At 43.2% G+C, this 22,456-nt stretch overlaps 1 protein-coding gene across 2 annotated transcripts in view; it reads right to left on the bottom strand.

The window, feature by feature from the left end:
- Positions 1 to 709: 709 nt before the first annotated feature.
- Positions 710 to 22,456, bottom strand: part of HDAC8 (histone deacetylase 8) — a 213,003-nt gene continuing 191,256 nt past the window's right edge. For both annotated transcript variants that reach the window (XM_078065214.1, XM_078065217.1), the window contains one exon: positions 710 to 1,273. In XM_078065214.1, the coding sequence (XP_077921340.1) occupies positions 1,251 to 1,273 (23 nt within the window). In that variant the 3' untranslated portion in view covers positions 710 to 1,250. The remainder of the gene's footprint in view (positions 1,274 to 22,456) is intronic.

Raw genomic sequence — 22,456 nt, 5'->3', positions numbered from 1 at the left:
TTCATGTTGGTAGCAGAGCGCGAAATGGGGCGGGACCTGGTTCTTCCCTTCCTTTGCCCTGTCTGGGAGTTCCTAGATGGCTAGGATGCGGCTGTGTCCTTGTCTCAGATCCCAGTCCCGGTAGTTGGAGGAGCTTCATAGATATTCCGGGAATCAAGTGATGAGATCATAATGTTTCGCTGTCCCTTCTGCTTTCTCATCTCGCTGGTTATTCTCTGTCCCCATTTTGCCACCTTCTCTTCCTCTCGCCCCTAGATGACAGTACCAACTGGATCCCGTTTTCATCAAGTGCGCCGATCATCTACACACCATGGGGGAAATATCCTTGCTGTCCATCAAAACGCCTCTCCTTAGATCTGCAGGCCACCTACCCTTCCCGTCCCTGACTCGCTCCCCAGGCGGGGGATGGCTCCTCCCCAGGGTGCCAGAGCGCCCTCTTCTTGGTTGCAGTGTCTGTATTCCCATGAGGACTGGATGGGAGCCAGCACAGGACAGAGCTTGGCCATGTGTCGCCAGGACTTGGTGGGGCCACCCTAGTTCCTCCGTGAGGGCAGGGCGGTGGGGGTGGGGGGTTCGTGGGCGATCCAGCGCTCAGAGTCAGCTTCCATGGAAGCAGCAGTGTTATTCTCGACACTTTGGTGAGAGGAAATGTTCAGAACTGTGAGTGCTGTCAGGGGCACTGTACAATGAGGACAATGGGACAAAGAGGTAGGTTTTCAAAGATTTTATTAAAAAACAAAATAGATCCAGAATCCTAAAAACAACACAGGTAGATTTCTCCCCACCTCCCAGTCTGCCGATCAGTCCCCCTCCCCTAAGACTCCATCTGGATGGTCCTGAGGCCCAAACCCTGCCTCCTGGCTCCCCCCACCCCGCAAACCAGTGACCAAAGCTCCGCGCTTTCCTCCAGCGTCTGATGTCTCCTTTAAGAAAATAAAAATGCCCCCTCCCCAACTTGCTTAAAAATAATTTTCAAAGATTAAAAACGGCATTTGTGTGTTTTTTAAAAATAAACACTTTAAATGCTGGAAATCTCTCTCTTCCCCTAGGCCTAGTTGAGGCCTCTGGGGTGCCTGCCTGCCTCACCCCAGGAGGCCAGCTGCTACTTGGTGCCCCTTGGAAATTTTCAGGAAGTAATTTCTTCCAAATCTCCCCTGCAGTCACAAATTCCACACGCTGCTCGCATAAACACGCTGTCTTCATTACCGGCACTGCTCCTCGGCTCTGGAAACATGATCTCTTTTTGTCAACTAGACCACATGCTTCAGATTCCCTGCAAACAGGAGAGAAAACAAAATTCAAATTCAGGTAACGTGTGGATTATACCTCAATAAAGCTGTTTTTTTTTTTTTTAAAGCACTCGCATTTTGGGGCTTGTTCTCTTGCTGCTCTTGGGAACCCAGACACCCCAACATATGAACAAGCCCAGGCTAGGCTGCTGGATGGTGAGAGACATATGGCTCAGTCACCCTGGCAACCAGCGGTTACCCACCCACCGAGTGAGTGAGGCCTTTGGCAGCCCGCTGATGGCAGTGCTGGGTGAACCCAGCCAAAGCTGGCAGAAGAACCGCCCGGCTGAGCCCAGCCCAACTGCCAATCCACAGAGCCCTGAGCTACACAAATGATTATTTTAAGCCACTCGCTCGCGTGTGCAAACACACACACACACACACACACATTCAGGCAGCGTTTTAGAGTTCACACTTCACTAACTGTGTCAAATCTTCCCCCACCCTCAACCTTTCTTCCTGGCTTAGCTGGGCACAACCCTCCTAGCATTTTCTCTTGTGACCACCTATGGAATATGAACGGGGGGCTTTCCCCTGCCCTCGGGCCTAAGAGTCTCTTAGGGAAAAGTGAGCACCTGAAATCCTACAGGACTGAGCTCCACGAATGAAAAGTTTGCTCACTTGGTCTCTCCACAGCCTTCTCCTAGCCCCACTTCCCCAAGCAAACACTGGGCTCCAGACCCTACTGACAACTTCTCCTCTGAAACAGGGAAGAGTGCGCCATGAGGGCAGGGACCCGGGCTGTCTTACTTTTGGTGGATTGCCAAAGTCTAGCACAGTGCCTCACCCATAGCAGGTGCTCAATAAATGGCTGAATAAATGGAGGGAGGAAGGAAAGGAAAAAACAAATCAGGACCCACTTGCCTATCTAGTCTTATTTATTTATTTAAAGTTTATTTTTTTATTTTAGGAATGTTTATTGGGGCGCCTGGGTGGCTTAGTCATTAAGTGTCTGCCTTCGGCTCAGGTCATGATCCCGGGGTCCTGGGATCGAGCCCTGCATCGGGCTCCCTGCTTGGCGGGAAGCCTGCTTCTCCCTCTCCCACTCCCCCTGCTTGTGTTCCCTCTCTCACTGTGTCTCTCTCTGTCAAATAAATAAATAAAATCTTAAAAAAAAGGAATAAAGTTTATTTATTTTTTTAGTAATCTTACACCCAACATGGGGCTTGAACTCAGGACCCTGAGATCAAGAGTTGTATGTTTTTTTGACTGAGCCAGCCAGGCGGCTCTCTAGTTTTAGTTTTAATTTTAAATTAACATGCAGGAAAATTGATTTGTATGTGCAGGTCTATGATTTTTTTTTTTAAAGATTTTATTTATTTGACAGAGAGAGACACAGTGAGAGAGGGAACACAAGCAGGGGGAGTGGGAGAGAGAGAAGCAGGCTTCCCGCTAAGCAGGGAGTCTGACTCGGGGCTCGATCCCAGGACCCTGGGATCATGACCTGAGCCGAAGGCAGACGCTTAACGACTGAGCCACCCAGGCGCCCAGGTCTATGATTTTTAACACATGTATGGATTCCTGACACAGAACAGTCCCATTACCCTCCAAAATTCCCTGTGCTATCCCTTGGCAGTCACATCCTCTCCTTCACCTCGTACCACCTGGCAATCACTGATCTATTCTCATCGCTATAAGTGTTGCCTTTTTGAGAAAGTCATATGAACGGAATAAAAAAAAAGTGTATAACCTTTTGTGACTGGCTTCTTTCATGCAGTGCAATGCCTGCATGTGTCGTGCAAGCTTTTAGGTATATCAACCGTTTGTTCCTTTCTTGGGGAGGTACTTCACTTTTTAATTTTTAAATTATTATAGATTTATATGAAGTTGCAAAACAATGTCAAGAGGTACCCTTCATCAAGTTTCTCCAAGGGGCAACATCTTTCATAATGATTATTTGACATCAAACCCAGGAAATTGACATTGGTACAACATCACAGACCACATTCAGATTTCATCAGTTTTACACACACACACTTGTGTTTGTGTGTGTATGTGTCTGTGTCTGTAAGTGTATAGCTCCCTGCAGTTTTAGCACATGTAGATTTGTGTGATCCCCACCACAAGAAGATACAGAACTTCATCCATCACCATAAAGATCTCCCTCCTGCTATCTTGTTACAGTAATTCCCCTCTAATCCCTAACCCTTGACAATCATTAATCTGGTCTCCAGTTCTATAATTTTGTATATAACCTTTTGTCAAGACTGGCTTTCTTCACTCAGCATACTGCCCTGAAGATCCATCCAAGTTGTCGTATGTGAAGTTGGTTCCTTTTTACTACAGAGTAGGATTCCATGGTCTGGATGCACCAGAGTGTGCTTAACCATTCACGCACTGAAGGGCATCTGGCTTGTTTCCAGTTTGGGGCCATTACACAGAAAGCTGCTATGAACATCCATGTACAAGTTTTTGTGTGAACATAGCTTTCATTTCTCTGGGATAAATGCCCAAAGGTGCAGTTGCCGGATTATATGGTAGTTGCACGTTTGGTTTGAAAACTGTCAAACTGTTTTCCGGAGTGGTCATACCACTTTGCATTTCCACCAGCAATGTATGAGGGATCTAGTTTCTCAGCATTTTTTCCTTTTTTTTTTTTTTTTTTTTAAAGAGTACTTATTTGAGAGAGAGACAGAGACAGAGAGCATGAGCCGGAGGAGGGGCAGAAGCAGAGGGAGAGAGGGAGAACCCACAAGCAGACGCCCCGCTGAGTGCAGAGCCCGATGACCCGGGGCTCGATCCCAGGACCCTGAGATCATGACCTGAGCCGAAACCAATAGTTGGCTGCTTAACCCACTGTGTCACCTGGCACCCCGTTTTTTGTCAGCATTTGGTGGTGTCACTCGTTTTTATTTTGGCCATTTCTGTAGGTGTGTAGAGATCTCTCACTGTGGTCTCCGTTTGCATTTTCCTAATGGCTAATGATGTTGGACATCTTTTCATGCGCTTATTTGCCCTCTGTATATCCTCCTCCTGTCTTTTGCTAACTGGATTTTTTTTTTTTTTTTTTTTTACTGTTGAGTTTGGAGAGTTCTTTATATATTCCAGATACAAAGCTGTTGTTAGATATATGATTTGCAAATATTTTATCTCAATATGTAACTTGTCTTTTCATTCTCTTAACTCTTATTTCCTTTTTTTAAAAAAATATTTTATTTATTTATTTGCCAGAGAGAGAGAGTGCACACAAGCAGGGGGAGCGGCAGGCAGAGGGAGAAGCAGGCTCCCCGCCGAGCAGGGAGCCTGATGTGGGGCTCGATCCCAGGACCCCAGGACCCCAGGATCATGACCTGAGCTGAAGGCAGATGCTTAACTGACTAAGCCACCCAGGTGTCCCATCATTCTCCTAACTCTTGCAAAACAAAAGTTAATTTGTGGATCATGTTTTTGGTGTTTTAAAGCCTGAAGCTCATCATCTCTGGACCATCTTTGATTCTTCATCTCTTAGTTCAAGCCTCCTCCACATCTAATGAGTTGCCAAGCCTAACCTCAAGATGCCTCACAGCTCTGTCCTCTCCTTTCTGTTCCACTGTCTCGAACTTAGTCACATCTCTCATCACTTGGGTCACTGCAATAGCCTCTTCACTCTGGAGCTGTCCCCCCACACAATTGCTAGCTGTGATCACATGCCTCCCCTGCTCCAAAAATCCTTCAGCAGCTCCTCACTACCTACAAATGAAGTCCAACACCTTAGCTTAAGTGTGCCCCATCCATACTTTCCCATCTCCATGTGGGCCTTTGCAACGATACGTTGCCCCTGCTGAGGAAATCCCACAGGGGATCCTGATGCTGAAGCCAGGGGTCCTTCCAACTCTAAGTGTAGCCAGAGCTTGATGATGAAAGAGTGACTGCACGGAGAAACAAATTTCCATGTCCAAGTATTCCAACAACACGTGTTCACAGAAAGGAAAGGTGGGTGCTGTACCCTCTGCTGCCCTGTCTCACTCTCCGGTGACATTTGGAGGCAATTAAGAAAAACAACAAAAATAATTTCCGCCCAAAGTTGATGATGAGCAATATTGAGTTTGGGTAACAATAACAATGTAAGCTTAAATAATGCCCATTGTTTCCCCCTCACGTCTAGCTTTTCCAACAGTGGGTGGCAGCCTGAGAAAATTCTAAAGGCCAGCATGGTCTGGGGCCTGGGGAGACACAGAGTACAGACCAGGGGAGGAAAACACAAATGCTTATAGAGGCCAAGAATGCACTGTATGTGAGTCAAGCTGATTGGGGGCAAGACGTATGGAGCCTTCTTGAGCCTTTGTTCTTTTTTCTTACTTTGAGTCATGACATGAGTATAAGAAATAGTTCCCTTTTTTTCTTAATTCTATTACAAAAGAAAACAAAACCAAAGCAGTGTAAGTGAGATGGACAAATGGAAATTCACACTTGGCTAGGGTAGGATATACAAGAGGGAACGGTGGGGCTTGTGGCAAAGAGGATGGCACACGTTCACAAAAAGGGCAGCTGCGACCCAGTCCCAGACATGGACTACTGTGCAGGAAGGTGGGCCCAGTGTGACCAGATCTTTCCATTTTCCAAGAGAAGGCAGACATTTCCATTTGTATGCAAAGTTTCCACAGTGTTAAATGTGGACAATTGCTCTACACTTTTTAAGATATCAATATGTGAGGCCAAATAAAACAATTTTGGAGGCACGATGTGGCCCACAGGCTCTGGTTTTGTGATCTCTGGGTTAGCTCCGGGACAGTTCTAACTTACACCTACAGCACCCCACTTCATCCTCAAATATCGTGGTTTGGACAATACATTATATCATCATCCTACCTCTATTGTATAAGAAGGAGTACTGAATTGGGACTCAGGAGGCCTGGGTTCTATTGATTCATTGACTGACTGACAGACTCATTTGTTCATGCATTTATTCAATAAACATTAATGGAGTATCTATTCTTTGCGAGGCACTAGGTGCTGGTGAATGCTCTCTTTAGTCCTTTTTTTTTTTTTTTTTTTTTTTTAAGTTAATAGACTTTATTTTTAGAGCAGCTTTAGGTTTACAGAAAAACCGAGCAGAAAGTACCAAGAGTTCTCATATCCTCCTGCCTCTTGCCTCCCCTGGCAGGCAGTGTCCCCCCACCCCCCCATCAACATTTTGCATTAGCACGGTACATTTGTTATAGGTGACAAATGAATATGGATACACAATTATTAAGTAAAATCCAGAGTTTACATTACGGTTCACTCTTGGTGTTGTACAATTCTATGAGTTTTGACAAGTGTATAATGTTATGTATTCACCATTTCAGTATCATAGAGAAGAGCTTCACTGCCCTGAAAATCCCGTGCTGCACCCATTTGTGCCTCCCTTCCTTTCCTCGAAGCCCTGGCACCCACTGACCTGCCTCTCTAGTTTTGCCTGTTCGAGAATGTCATATGGTTGGACTCATAGGATATGCAGCCTTTACAGACTGTCTTCCTTCACTTAGCAATATGCACTTAAGTTTCCTCCACGTCTTTTTGTAGCTTGAGCGTTCATTTGTTTTTCGCGCTGAAAAATATTCCATTGTCTGGATATACCACAGTTTGTTTATCCATTTATCTACTGAAGGACATCTTGGTCGCTTCCAAGTTTTGGCAATTATGAATAAAGTGGCCCTAAATATTCATATGCAGGTTTTTGGGTGGACATGAGTTTTCAACTTATTTGAGTAAATAGCAAGGAGTGCAACTGCTGGATCGTATGCTAAAACTTTGGAAGAAACTGCCACTTGTCTTCCAAAGTGGCTGTATCATTTTGCATTCCCACCAGCAATGAATGAGACTTCCGGTTGTCCCACATCCTTGCCAGCATTTGGTGTTGTCAGTGTTTTGGTTTTTAGGTATTCTAATAGACGTATAGTGGTATCTCATTGTTTTAATTTGCAATTCCTTAGTGACAGGATAGGGAGCATATTTTCATACACTTATCTGCCATTTGTCTATCTTCTCTGGTGAGGTGTCTGTTAAGGTCTTTGGCCCATTTGTTAATCGGGTTGTTTTCTTATTGTTGAGTTTTAAGAGTTCTTTGTATATTTTGGATGCCAGTCCTTTATTAGTTATGTGTTTTGCAAATATTTCTCACAGTCTGTAGCTTGTCTTTTTATTCTTGTATTCTTTACTTTTTAAAATGCAGAGCAGCGGGGCGCCTGGGTGGCTCAGTCAGTTGAATGTCTGACTGCTGGTTTCAGCTCAGGTCATGATCATGGGGTCACGGGATCGAGCCCTGTGTTGGGCTCCCTGCTCAGTGGGGAGTCTGCTTCCCCTCTCTCTCTCCCTCTGCCCCTCCCCCCGCTCATGCACTCTCTCTAAAATAAATAAATAAATCTTGAAAAAAATGTAATAAAATGTAGAGCAGCATTGTCCAATAGAACTTCCTGCTGTGATGAAACTGTTCCATATCTAGGCTGCCCAGTATGGTAGTCACTAGTTACATGTGGTTACTGAGCACTTGAAATATGGCTAATGCAAGTGAGGAGGTGAATTTTATTTTATTTTATTTTATTTTAAAGATTTTATTTATTTATTTGACAGAGACACAGTGAGAGAGGGAACACAAGCAGGGGGAGTGGGAGAGGGAGAAGCAGGCTTCCCGCGGAGCAGGGAGCCTGATGCGGGGCTCGATCCCAGGACCCTGGGATCATGACCTGAGCCTAAGGCAGATGCTTAATGACTGAGCCACCCAGGCGCCCCGAGGAGATGAATTTTAAATTTTATTTAATTTTAATTAACTTCAATTTAAATGGCCACGTGTGGCTAGTGGTGACTGTACTGGACAGTGCAGATATGGAACAGTTCCCTTGGGCTTTCTTTTCTTTGTGACACTGAGCAGGGATCATCTGTATTTCCTCCTTCATTTACAACCTCCCTTTCAATCCATTAGCAAGTCCTGTCAGTTCTACCTCTACAATGTATTCCAAGTCCACCCACTTCCCTCCATCCTTCACTGCTATAACTTTACTCCAAACCGCTATCACCCCTTGCATGGAAAACTTTAATAGTCTCAAAATTGGTCTCCCTGTTTCTATCCTTGTCCCCTACAACCTATTTTCTATACAGCAGCCAGACTATTTTGTTAACACTTAGGTCAGAGCACATCACTCCCATGTTCAAAATCCTCTATGGCTGCTAATCACACCTGGAATCAAACCCAAACTACTTAGCTGCCAAGCCCTGCAGGTTCTGGTGTCTGTCTCCTGTCTCCTACCACCCCCCTCCTGCTTACTCTGTTCTAGCCACATGGGGCTTCTCTGTGTTTCTGGAACACATGAATCATTTTTCCTCCTTAGGGTGTCCCCCCCCTTTGCACTTGCTGTTCCTTCCGCCTGGAATGCTCTGTCCCTGGATATTCCCATTTCTGACTCTTCTCATCATTTGGGTCTCAATTCAAAAGTTATCTCTGAGAGGCCTTATGACTGCCCCATCTATGTGGCCAACACCCACCCCCCCACCGCCATCACTAACTTTCTGTCACATCATCCTGTTTTATTTTCTTCAATGCACTTAGCACACTGAAAACATCTTGTGTGTTGATTTGATTGTGTCTGCATCCCTTCACGAGCTCTATGAGGGCAGAACTCTTGTCTGTCTTGTTCATCACTCTACTGTTCGCACCCTCAACAGTTCCTGGCACATGGTAGGTGCCCAATAAATATTCATTGAAGAAATGGACATCTGTAGAGCTATAGAGCAGCTGATAAAGCACTTTCCTATTCAGTTCACAGAGGCTTAAAGCTTGGTCATCGCTCTTAAGGCTCTTATACATATGGTTGAGGTGAGTCAACATAGGCTTACAAAAGGAACGTCCATGCCACCAGGCTAAGTGGCAAACGAGTTCTGAAGACGAGCAGTGTCATAGCAGTTCGGAGGAATGCTGGGGTGACCCCAGAGCCCTTGGAGGCTGAGTGGCACCATGGAGGAACAGAGAAGTAAATTTAGGACTGTTGAAAAGTGTTTCCAAAACTTCCATTATATGGGCACCCATTTCAGGAATGTTGTCATATCTACTTAACATCTGTATTGATAGTAACAATATTTTTCTTTATATCAACTCAGTTTAAAAATTTTAATACCAGGGCACCTGGGTGGCTCAGTTGGTTAAACATCTGCCTTCGGCTCGGGTCATGATCTCGGGGTCCTGGGATGGAGCCCCGGGTTGGGCTCCCTGCTCCGCGGGGAGCCTGTTTCTCCCTCTCAGTCTCCCTCTGCCGCTCCCCCTGCTTGTGCTCTCTCATGCTCTCTCTCTCTCTGTGTGTCAAATAAATAAATAAATAAATAAATAAAATCTTAAAAAATTTTTAATATCTATTTGGGTCTCATCTATCCTAAGTAGTAGTAGGTAATTACCATCATCAACAGACTTGATGTGCTCAGTACATTTTATTTTATTTTATTTTTTAAAAGAGTTTATTTATTTGAGAGAGAGAGAGCACGAGCGGAGGGGAGGGGCAGAGGCAGAGGAAGAAACGGACTCCCCGCTGAGCAGGGAGCCCGACGCGGGGCTCGATCCCAGGACCCTGGGATCACGACCCGAGCCAAAGGCAGATGCTTAACCGACTGAGCCACCCAGGCGCCCCTGCTTGGTATACTTTAAAACATACACTAAAATGAATACAACTATTAAAATGAAAAATATCCTTGTGTCATCTCAAGTTGTCTCTCACACAGAGGTACATGAGGCACATTTTGAGAAAAACCATTGTAGGGATTGCTCTTGGACAGCTGGTGCCCAGGCTGTTCTGCTGCTTCTAGTATCTGAGAATCTTGGATGGTCCCCTCCCCCACCCCGACCCCCTGCCATCCAGCTCCCTCAACCCAACCTGGTCCCCCATCTCTGTCCATTCGTTTCACCAGCCTTCACTGTTGTCTACATTGGGCTAGGCCCTGTGCTGGGTGCTGAGGTCACAGGGGAGAGCAAAGCATAGTTCTTGCCCTCAAGAAGTTCTCAGTCTAGTGGGAAAGGCATATATGGAGACAAACACCTCATAGTCCATAACAAGGTGATAAAATACCAGTGTGTACAGAGTGCCCAGGGCATACAAAGAGGGTGTGGAGGGTTTCACAGAGGAGGCAGCATCTTTAAGGGCAAAGGGGGAGAGAACGTTCTAGGCACAACTGGATATACAAAGGCAACTGCAAAGTTTTTGTGGCCAGAGCACAGGATGATGGTCAGGGAAGGGGGCAGTGAGGTTGGAGAGATGGCCAGAGGCCAGATCATCAAGGGCTTAGAAGGTCGTGGCCTTATCCTAGAGGCCATGGGGATTTTAAGATGGGGAGGAGGCCCATCTAGCTTGATCTAGGGCTAGAGGAAGTTTTCCAGCTGCCGCCCCATCACAACCATGTTTGGGGGGGTCTCACTCTCTACCTGGGAACAATGGCAGAACAAAAGATTTCTATGAAGCCTTGAGCATGTGCTGATTTGGAAGGCTGATTTAATTTTAGCTCTTAATTGTCAACTGTATTGCTTGCCTTGGAATGTAGATCCCCCTGTCATCAGAAAGCCTTTCAATGACAATTAAGTATAACCACCAATTGCCACTTGTCTGCCTCTGACCTGAATTAGAACCTGAGGCTGTGGATTAATCCCACCAAGCTTCTGGCATTTACAGGATATCAGCACTTAAAGGCTATTGCCCTGATGGCTAGGGTGCTCCGATCTTAGTTTGCAAGGGACTACTGCAGTCTCAAACAGAATTGAAGCAATTTCTAAAATAGCTTATGATTCATTTTTTCTCCCCTCCTGTGCCTAAATCTGCTGGCTCCATGTGGAGGGATAGGCACAAGTAACTGTAGAGGTGACATCACAGGAGTGGGCTGCTTGTCTGCCAGCCAGCCTGTGGAGCTTGGCCTGGAGTGGTTTATCTGCTGGGCTGGGCAATGCCTCCCAGCCGTTTTGGAGTCACAGCCCTGGGTTCCTTGGTCCGTGTGCTTTCTCCATATTTTTTTTTCAGACAAAAATTCTGGGCTGGGAAATCCAGGATAATGGGAATAGCAGTGGCAGGAAGAATAATACAGCCTTACATCTGTATAATGCTTTAGAGTTGTGAAATCCATTTGCTCCATCTTGCTCCACCCAAACACCAGTGGGAAATGGAAGCTGGGATTTTAGGCCCGGACTGGAGATAAACTCTCCTTCTCTTGCACAAAGGAGCTAAATGCTAACATTCCCCGTTCACTTCAAGGCCTATCATGATTAGGCCTTGGATACCACCAGAAGGTCAGAGAGACTCCTTTCAGTATCTAGGTGCTTCCTGGAAGATACATTTTCCAGCACAAACTGCCTGGCGGGCACAATCTATTAACCATGCCGTCCTGATGGAGCCAGCAAGCAGTGCCAGCCTCAGCACTGCCAACTCCTTCTGTACACCCTGCTTTCCAGTCCCAATGGTCCCAAAGACCTTTACTGGAGCCAAAGGCATGGCTGCTAGCTGTGGAGCCCTGAAGGTAGGGTGTGCCGTGAACATCTGGAAGTGCCAACAGCTGCCAGAGCAGCTTAAGGGTCTGTGAAAGGAAAAACTGCAATCCGAGTCATATTAGCCACCACTGCGGATCCTGAGGTGAAGGGCCGCCGAGCCCAGTCATGAACAGCTGAGGAGTAGGGTGGACGGATTCTTTCCTTGGAGGAGCCATAAAAATAGTTCTGCATTGATCTCATGTTTGTTGTGTGATGTTCCAACACCCGGTCCCAGCATAGCTTGCTGTCCCCGGTGCTCTATTGCTACATTCAGCCTGAGAAGTCTCCCAGCCTAGCTTCCCTCCCCTGATCCTCTGTAGCATCATGGCGGTGGGGCTGGAAACCAAAGGGGTGACATACTCTTGCTGGGCCTTCTTGGTTTTAGATTCGAGTTCAGTGTTGTGCGCATGCGCATGTGTGCGTGCGTGCATGCGTGCGCGTGTGCGCGTGCGTGTGATGACTGTGGTAGGAGTGAGCCACAGACGCTCATCAGTATTGTAAGAGTGGTGGGTAATCCTGCTGTTGGGCTGTTGCTGCTGCTGTCGCCACCACCACCACGCAAGTTCAGAATGACCCCAGTGCAAGACCATAAATGCGGTCAGTGCCATGAAAACGTCATCTTTGTAAACCAAGATGCTGTACTCAGGCCATTCTGTCGGAAATCTTGGCGGGGTATAAAAGTGACCCTTTTGAAAGTTGAATCTGTCAACTTGTATGTGGAAAGTGACTGGCAGAACAGAACATCATCACCTCCAAAGCAGAGAGGCCTCCCAGAACTTGTTTTCCAGCTCACGGGGGATATGTGCGCCTATGAAAATAGATTAAGGATCACTGCTTCAGCCTCTTTTAGAGATGTGAATAAAAATCTTGGCTTGGGACTGCCTCCTCTCTGGTTGACTGATTTTTCAATTGATTTGTATTTATTAGCTAATGAAATTAAAGTTGTAAAAATGATAACAGAAACACAATAAATCTCCCCCACAACTGGCTGTTTCTATGTCACTATGGTACATTCCTCACTTTGATTACTTCAAAGTCTATTATTTTGTTCTCAATTATTCTGTTTTTCTGGCACTGGAGAAAATCAATTTGTTTTATTTTCTCTTATTCATGCACTCAATTATGCTCTTCGGGCACATTTAATCACTTTGATGTTTTCATTTTATGGCCCGTCTCTAGGCACTTCAGCTGCATTGCTGCCAACGGGCAAGCAGGGCTAATTTGCATGTCACAATAGACTTGAAATTCTAACTCAATTTCGAAATCTTTATGAAATCTCCCTCCAAAATATGCTTGGAGCTGCAAAGAGGCAGAAGGATGTGGGTAAACCAGAAGCCTATAAAGATGCTTCCCTCTCTCAAAACACTGAGAGCTCTTTGGTGGCCGGACTGTAGCTTGGGGATGCCCCGGTCCAGGTGTAGCAGAGGAGTCCGCAGGATGGGACGTCTGTAGAGCTTCCCCTGGAACTTTGTGGTGAGAATCCTGCAAAGACTGCCCCTCAGCATCAAGGCCAGGGAGGGTGGGCCTGCTTACTCTGGCATAAATTGCCTATCTGCACTGCTGGATTTGGCAGCTATGCTAAAGACAGCACCTGAATCTCAGTTGGTTAAAGGGCCTCAGGGTAGACTGAGGGAATTGTCAACAGTAAGGCATTCCAGAACTCTGAGTGTTTTACCTTATTTTCTCTAATTAAAGTTCCTTTTTTATTTTTATTTTTTTAAAAAGAAAAATGCAGTTTATTTTATCTTTTTTAACATTTCGAGTTTTTATTTACATTCTGGTTAGTTAACATGTAGTGTAATGTTAGTTTCAGGAGTAGAATTTAGTGGTTCATCATTAACATATAACAGCCAGTGCTCATCACTACAAGCGCACTCCTTAATCCCCATGACCCATTTAGCCCATCCCCCACCCACCTCCCTCCATCAACCCTCAGTTTGTTCTCTGCAGTTAAGAGTATCTTCTCTAGTAAGTTCTAACCTCCTTTTTGCCCCTTGATTATTTTAGAGCTAAAAGCTGGAGGGGAATAAGTGATATAATTGCTTTAAGCATGTACTTTGGGCAAACAGAAAAAAAAAGCTCAATTAAACACATTAGAGGCCTCCAAGTATTCTTCAAAATTTCTTGGTTTGTTGTATACAACCAGTAACTCCACTGGGAAGAAGAAAAATTCTATATTTCCTCTTCTACACTTTGGGCATGACCTTCAGTTTCTCATGTGGAATTCCAGCTCCCTCACTTGCTCTGTGACCTTGTACAACCTAATCAACCTCCCTAAGCCTCAGTTCTCTCATCTGTTGAATGGAGCTAATAACATTATCTACCTCAGAGACAGATTTGCTTCCCAAACTTCAATACTGCCAAGAAATTTGTCATATTTACATACCACTTATGTGGAAACCTCTCTTACACCAACTGCATTTATTTTTATTTTTTTTTAAAAGATTTTATTTATTTATTTGACAGACAGAGACACAGCGAGAGCAGGAACACAAGCAGGGGGAGTGGGGGAAGGAGAAGCAGGCTTCCCGCGGAGCAGGGAGCCCGATGCGGGGCTCGATCCCAGGACCCTGGGATCATGACCTGAGCCGAAGGCAGATGCTTAATGACTGAGCCACCCAGGCGCCCCCACCAACTGCGTTTAAAAAAACTGTAACCTTACCCTAAGCAATGTTATCTGTGAAATCATCAGAGTTTGATGTGACAGTTATATTTCTTTCTAATACACACTAAAACATACACAGTTGACCCTTGAACAACATGGTTTCAACAGCGTGGGTCCACTTATACATGGATTTTTTATAACAGTATAGTGCTGTAAATGTATTTCCTCTTTCTTATGATTTTTGTAATATCATTTTCTTTTCTCTACCTTACTTTATTGTAAGAACACTACCTTACTGTATTGTAAAAACACTAATTCAAAGGGATACATGCACCCCTATGTTTATAGCACCATTATTTACAATATCCAAGATATGGAAGCACCCCAAGTGTCCATCGATTGATGAATGGATAAAGAAGATGTGGTATATATACACAATGGAATATTATTCAGCCATGAAAAAGAATGAAATCTTGCCATTTGCAACAACATGGATAAAGCTAGAGAGTATAATGCTAAGCGAAATAAGTCAGTTAGAGAAAGACAAATACCATATGATGTCACTCATATGTGGAATTTAAGAAAGAAAACAAATAAGCAAAGAAAAAGAGACACACAGAGAGAAATCAAGAAACAGATTCTTAATTATAGAGAACAAACTGATGATTACCAGAGGGGAGGAGGTGGGGGGATAGGTTAAATAAGTGATGGGGATTAAGGAGTGCACTTGCAATGAGCACCGGGTGATGTACGGAATTGTTAAATCACTATATTGTACACCTGAAACTAATATAACATTGTATGTTAACTAATGGGAATTAAAATAAAAACTTAAAGAAAAAAGAATACAGTACACAATACACATACAAAGATGTGTTAATTGTTTATGTTTCAGTAAGTTTTCTGGTCAACAGTAGGCTATTGGTAGTTAAGTTTTTGGGGATTTAAAAGTTATATGCATTCGTGTCCACCCAGGGACACCAAAAAACCAAACAAAGACAAAAATTAAAAAAAAAAAAAAAACCAAAACAAACAAAAGTTATATGTAGATTTTTCAATTGTGCAGGGTGTTGGCGCCCCTAACCGTCACATTGTTCAACGGTCAACTGTACATTAAACATACCAAATCCATTCCTGCCTAATTCCCGTGTTAATATGTGCCAGGCACTATTCTAGGCACTGGTGATAGAGATGTAATAAATCCACTGATAGAGATCAAATAAATACATAAATCTTTTTTTAAAAGATTTTATTTATTTATTTGACAGAGAGAGAGAGATAACAAGAACAGGAACACAAGCAGGGGGAGTGGGAGAGGGAGAAGCAGGCTTCCTGATGAGCAGGGAGCCTGATGCGGGGCTCGATCCCAGGACCCTGGGATCACGACCTGAGCGGAAGGCAGATGCTTAACGACTGAGCCACCCAGGCACCCCAATAAATAAATCTTAAAGAAAAAAAAAAAACCAGGATCTAACATTCATGTCACCAAAGTCCCAGAGGGCAAGGAGAAAGAGGATGGGACTGAAAAAGAATTTCAAGAAATAATGCTAAAGATTCCCCAAATTTGGCAAAAGATATAAACCTAGATTCAAGAATCTGACTGAACTCCAAACTGGATAAATCCAAAGAAATCCACACCAAGATGCATCATAATCAAATTCCTGAAAAATAAAAAATAAAAAAAGGGGTAAAAAAAACTAAAAAAAAAACCAAACAACAATTCTGGAAAGCAGCAAAACAGAAACAAAGCCTTACCTATAAGGGAAAGATAATTCAAATGACAGAGGTTTTCTCATCAAAAACCATGGGTGGTAAGATATTTTTCAGGTGGTGCAAGGAAGTAACTGTCAACCCAGAATTCTAGGTCCATGAAAATATTTCTCAGGAATGAAGGGGAAATAAAGATATTCTCAAAGGAAGGAAAACTAAGAGAATTTCCTGCCACCAGACCTACCCTAACAGAACAGCTAAAGGAAGTTTTTGCAATGGAAAAGTAATAATGAAAGAAGGAATCTTGGAACATCAGGAAGGAAAAAAGAACAACGGGAAGAGTAAAAATATGAATAAACATAAACATACTAGGTTTTTTCCCTCCTAAGTTTTCTAAATTATGTTTGATGATTGAAACAAAAATTGTAACACTGATGTAGTTCTAAATGTATGTAGAGGAAATACTTAAGGCAATTATATTATAAATGGGAGGGGGAAAGGACTTAAAAGTGGGTAAGTTTTCTACACTTCATTCAAACTGATAAAATGTTGATACTAGCAGACTGTGGTAAGTTAGGCATATATAATATATACCCAGAGAGACCACTAAAAAGCCTATACAGAGAGATACAATCAAAACCACTAAAGATGAATCAAAATGAAATTTGAACAGAGGTATAAGTCACCAACAGTAAAGGATGAAGAAGAAAACAGAGAAAGAACAGAGGGAATGAAGAGAAAACAAAAAATACAATGGCAGATTTAGACCCTAACATATCAAAATTACACTGAGTGTAAGTGATCTAAATACATTAGCTAAAAGACAAAGATTGGCAGGGTGGCTAAAAAAGTGATCCAACTATATGATGTCTATAAGGAGCTCATTTCAAATATATTAGTAGGTTGAAAGTAAAAGGATAGAAAACATATGCCATGCAAACATTAATCAAAAGAAAGCAGGAGTGGCTATATTCATATCAGATAAGTAGAGTTCAGAGCAAAGAAAATTACCATGGACAGAAAGGGACATTATATAATGGTGAAAGGGTCAGTCTACCAAGAAGATATAGCAATCCAAAATGAATATGCACCAAACAACAGAGCTTCAGAATACACGAAGCAGAAGCCGACAGAGCTATAATGAGAAATAGATTCGCAATTAGAATTGGAGACTTCAACATCCTTCTCTCAGCAATTGATAACAGAACAAGACAGAAAATGACAAAGACTACAGAAGAACTCAACAATGCTATCAGAGAATAGGATCTAACCGACATTGACAGAACATTCCATCAAACAACAACAGAATACATATTCTTTTCTAGCACTCACAGAACATATACCAAAATAGACCATATACTGGGCCATAAAACAAACCCCAACAGTTGAAAAAAATTGAAATTACACAGCACATCTTTTCTGACCACAATGGTATCAAGGTAGAAATGTAAAACTTCCTGAAAAAGAAATCTCCAGGCCCAGATGGTCTCACTGGAGAATTCCACTAAAAAGAATTAACACCAATTCTACCCTATCTCTTGCAGAAAAGAACACTCCCAAACTCACTTTCTAAGGCAGTATTGGCCTGATACTAAAAGCAGATGATGACAGCACAAAAAAGAAAACTACAGGTTAATATCCCTCATGAATATAGATGCAAAATCCTCAAGAAAATATTAGCAAATAGAATTCAGCAATGTAGATAAAAATTGTACACCATGACCAAGTGGGGTTTATTCCAGATATACAAAGCTGGTTCAAAATTTGAAGATCAATCAAGGTAAACTACCATATTAAAAAGCTAAAGAAGAAAAATTACATACATATCAGTAACAGTATCAAATGATGCAGAAGCAGCATTTAACAAAATTTAACACCCATTCATAACAAAAACTCTCATAAAACTAGGAATATAAAGGTGTACTGCTTCAACTTGATAAGGAAGATCTACAAAAACCTACAGCTAACATCATTCATAGTGGTGAAAGACTGAGTGTTTTTCCTTTAATTTCTGGAATAAGGCAAGGATGTCTTCTCTCATCATTCTTACTTAACATAATATTGGAAGTCTAAGCCAGTGCAATAAAGTAAGAAAAGGAAACAAAAAGCATAAAGATCAGAAAGGAAGAAATAAAACTGTCTCTCTTTGTAGATGAGTGGTGATCTATGCAGAAAATCCTGAGGAATCTATAAGAAAACAGAACTAATACATGAGTTCAGCAGCGTCACAGGATATAAGTGCAACATACAAAAACTGTATTTCTTTTTTTAAAAGATTTATTTATTTGTCAGGGAGAGAGAGAGCGAGAGCAGGAACACAAGCAGGGGGAGTGGGAGAGGGAGAAGCAGGCTTTCCGTGGAGCAGGGAGCCCGATGTGGGACATCATGGGATCGTGACCTGAGCCGAAGGCAGCCGCTTAACAACTGAGCCACCCAGGCACCCCCAAAACTGTATTTCTATACAGTAACAATTAACACATGGAAACCAAAATGAAAAATACAATAACTCAAAGAAAAACTTATGTACAAAACCTGTTTAGGATCTGTATGCTGAAAATTACAAATGCTGAAGAAGGAAATAAAAAAAGTTCTAAATAATTGGAGAGACAAACTGTGTTCATGGATTGGAAGATTCGATGCAATAGAGATGTCAATTCTTCCCAAACTGATATCCAGGTTTAACACAATTCCCAACAAAATCACAGTAAGGTATTTTGTAGATATAGACAAGATTATTCTAAAGCTTATATGGAAAGCAAAGGAACTAGTATAAGCTAAAGCAATTTTGAAAAAGAAGAAAGAGGAATCACTCTACCTGATTTAAGGTTTATTATATAGCTAGAGTAATCAAGACTGTAGAGGAGGAATAAACACATAGCTCAATGGAGCAGAAGAGAAAACTCAGAAAGACTGTTGCCTTGGAGTGAATGAGAATTTTGGAAAGGAATGTGGTCCTAGGGAGCTATCTGGACTTTATACCCTTCTACTAGACAAAAGAGGCTTTACATCATGAGTCAAGGGAAAATCTGCTCCCTTGAGCAGACAGATGGAAGCACCTTAGAATTACTGGAGGTCCCTAAGAAAGGAAACAGCACCTGAGACATGTAAAATGCTCACTCTCCAGTCCCTATCTTTCCAGCTGTGTGCAGGGCAGTGGCCAGGTTTTGTAAACCAAAAATTGGGACATAAGGTCTGATAAAGTAATAACAATAACAACAACAACAACAACAACAATAATTAAAAACTCAAACATGTAGGGGTGCCTGGGTGGCACAGTCGGTTGAGTGTCTGACTCTTGGTTTCAGCTCAGGTCACGATCTCGGGGTTGTGGGATTGAGCCCCCCATCAGGCTCCATGCTCAGTGTGTCTGCTTGAGATTCTTTCTCCCTCTCCCTGCCCCTCCCACTTGTGCTTTCTCTCTCTCTCAAATAAATATATAAATATTAAAAAAATAAAACCCCAAACATGTATTACTTTTTTCTGAATAAAAAAGCAACACATATTTATGGTAGAAATTTTGAAAAATACAGAAAAAAGAATAAAGAACAAGTAAAAAAAAATACCTATAATTCCAGTCCTACCACCAAAGTAACTACTGTTAGCATTTTTGTTATATTTCCTTCTGGTGTTTCTCTGTGCATATTCACATACTCACACACCCATTATATCTACAAAATTGAGACTATATGGTATTAAATAACTTTGTATCCTTTTTTTTTACTTAATATTATTATCATGACAATAATTTTGTGCCATCAAATTGTCTTTAAAAATTTCTTTTTAATTGGCTGCAACAAATCTTCCATGTAGATGTATTTGAGACCATGTATCATACCTCAAATTCAACATACCAAAATAGAACACATCAAGTGTATGTTTCTGTAAAACTATCCGTCCTCCTCCAATGGCTCCCCATCCCAGTTGGTATCCAGGCTGGAAAGCTCAGAATCATCTTTACTTCTTCCTTTCTTTTTGATCCCCTACACATGACCTACTTCCAAGTGTTGATACTGTCTTCCAAACAACTCTCAGCCATTTGGGAGGAATAGGATAGGAAATATCCTAATACCACTGTTCTGGTCCAGGCCCTTGCAGGCTCACTCTTGGAATACCACCATGATTCATCCAAATATCACTGCATCATGTTATGTCCTAATTCCAGAACCTAGAATGGCTGTCACTTTATTGTATCCAATACGGGCTACTCAGCCTGAAATTCAAGGGAACTTGCAACCTGCCCCTGGCACTCACCTATTTGTTTCCCTCGCTTACGAGCACTTCCCCATTCTTATCAATTTAAATCCTCCAAGACCTTTGAAAGCAGTCTCCCTAAAATCTTGCTCCCCTGCTTCTACATAGTATCAGCCTTATTATATCCTGATCTGTATAAGGGGGTTAATTTTGTCTCCTTCCCTAGACTTCTCAGCTGTTTATTAGAGGCAGAGACCATGTTTTATACTTCTCATACCTCTCATGGCACTAAGAACATGGGAGGCTCCAAAAGATATTCATTGATTGATTTAGTTGGGCTCTGAAGCAGAGACATAATCATACTTCTTAAAATTAACCTGGTTTGGGGCACCCGGGTGGCTCAGTTGTTAAGCGTCTGCCTTCAGCTCACGTCATGATCCCAGGGTCCTGGGATCGAGCCCCGCATTGGGCTCCTTGCTCGGCGGGAAGCCTGCTTCTCCCTCTTCCACTCCCCCTGCTTGTGTTCCTGCTCTCCCTATCTCTCTCTCTGTCAAATAAATAAATAAGTAAAATAAAATCTTAAAAAAAATTAAGCTGGTTCACAGCCTTACTTTGGGAGACATTGCAGGGTGGAAAGAGTTTACTAGGGGCAGTTGAAAAAAGCAGACAGGGGATGATGAGGAGACTTGATTGAGCAATACTGTTATGAAGCAGAGGGCACTGGGTCTGGATTCAAATCCTGAGGGCACCACTTACTTGTTACATGACTATGGGCATGTTACACCATGTCTTTGGACACCAGTTTCCTACCTTATGAGGTAATTGTGAAGATTAAATGAGATCATATATGTAAAGAATCCAGCATATGGTATAGAACAGTTGGCTTTCAATAATGGTAGCTCCTACCTCCTGGATTTATGTAGGTATTTGGTGTCTTCATAAGTAATCCGCCAAGGGTTTTCATGGTTTGTTAAAAGCTGTTGTCTAGGGGCGCCTGGGTGGCTCAGTTGGTTGGGTGTCTGCCTTTGGCTCAGGTCATGACCATGGGACTCCCGGGATCGAGCCCCACATTGAGCCCCGCATCGGGCTCCCTGCTTGGTGGGGAGTCTTCTTCTCCCTCTGCCTCTCACCCTGCTCATGCTCTCTCTCTTTCTCAAAGAAATAAATAAAATCTTTAAAAAAAAAATAAAAGCTGTTGTCTAAGTTACTGTGACTTTGGGGAGCAGTATCCATTTTTATTTCAGAATTTATAAGGTTTTCAGCATGACAGTTTTTTAAAGATTTTATTTATTTATTTGACACAGAGAGAGAGAGAGGGAGAGAGCAAGCACAAGCAGGGGGAGCAGCAGAGGGAGAGGGAGAAGGCTCCCCGTTGAGCAGGGAGCCCAATGTGGGGCTCGATCCCAAGACCCTGGGACCATGACCTGAGCCAAAGGCAGACGCTTAACCGACTGAGCCACCCAGGCGCCCTTCAGCATGACATTTTTATAACTTCTCTTTCTGTTGAACAGCAACAACAAACCTTTCCAATTCTTTTACTCTTTAGTGAAACAAGACAGGAACCTGGTCAGTGGGGAAGCCAGGCTGGTGGTAGGCTCTTGGAAAGAACCACAGTGGGCTGGAGAAGAATAAAGGGACAGGGGATGGCAAGGGAAGATAAGGAGTGGACATCACAGGGATCTTCCCCTGAAGTAATGCACATTGGATGTCCTCCACAACCCTGCTCCAAATCCTAAGAAGCCCTAAAGCAGATGGTCAGTCTGTCTTGGGACCAACCCTGCCTTTCAACTTATCCTCATGGCTTCTCGGGAAACAAGAGAAGGTGTAGAAGTAAGCTGAGTTTCCATGGTGTAGAGACCCACCAGGCAGGAGCCCTGCTTCAAGCTTGGAGCTTCAGCAGGCCTTGGACATGTCCAGACCTGATGTCCTAATTCCTAGTCCTTAGAAGAATGTCAATCCCAGACTTCAAATTGCCTGAGGAGGTGCAGCTTACACTCAGCACAATGGTGTTCCTGAGAATATTACCAACAGATGTGCAAAGGGCCGCATCTTGGGGCCATGGAACTGTAAATAGCAGAGTGGGGCTGGTGAACACAACACACTTCAGGTAGCAGGAGATGGATGGGTTGGCTCCTTCCACCTTTTGTCCTCTTTTACTTCTCTACTCAGCTCAAAATGGAGTAGAAAGGTTCAATGATAGTACGGTAGGGT

Source organism: Halichoerus grypus, chromosome X, assembly GCF_964656455.1.
Source record: "Halichoerus grypus chromosome X, mHalGry1.hap1.1, whole genome shotgun sequence".
Classification (NCBI taxonomy): Eukaryota; Metazoa; Chordata; class Mammalia; order Carnivora; family Phocidae; genus Halichoerus; species Halichoerus grypus.
Note: the sequence above shows the minus strand (reverse complement) of the source record. Positions and strands in the feature narration are given on the sequence as shown.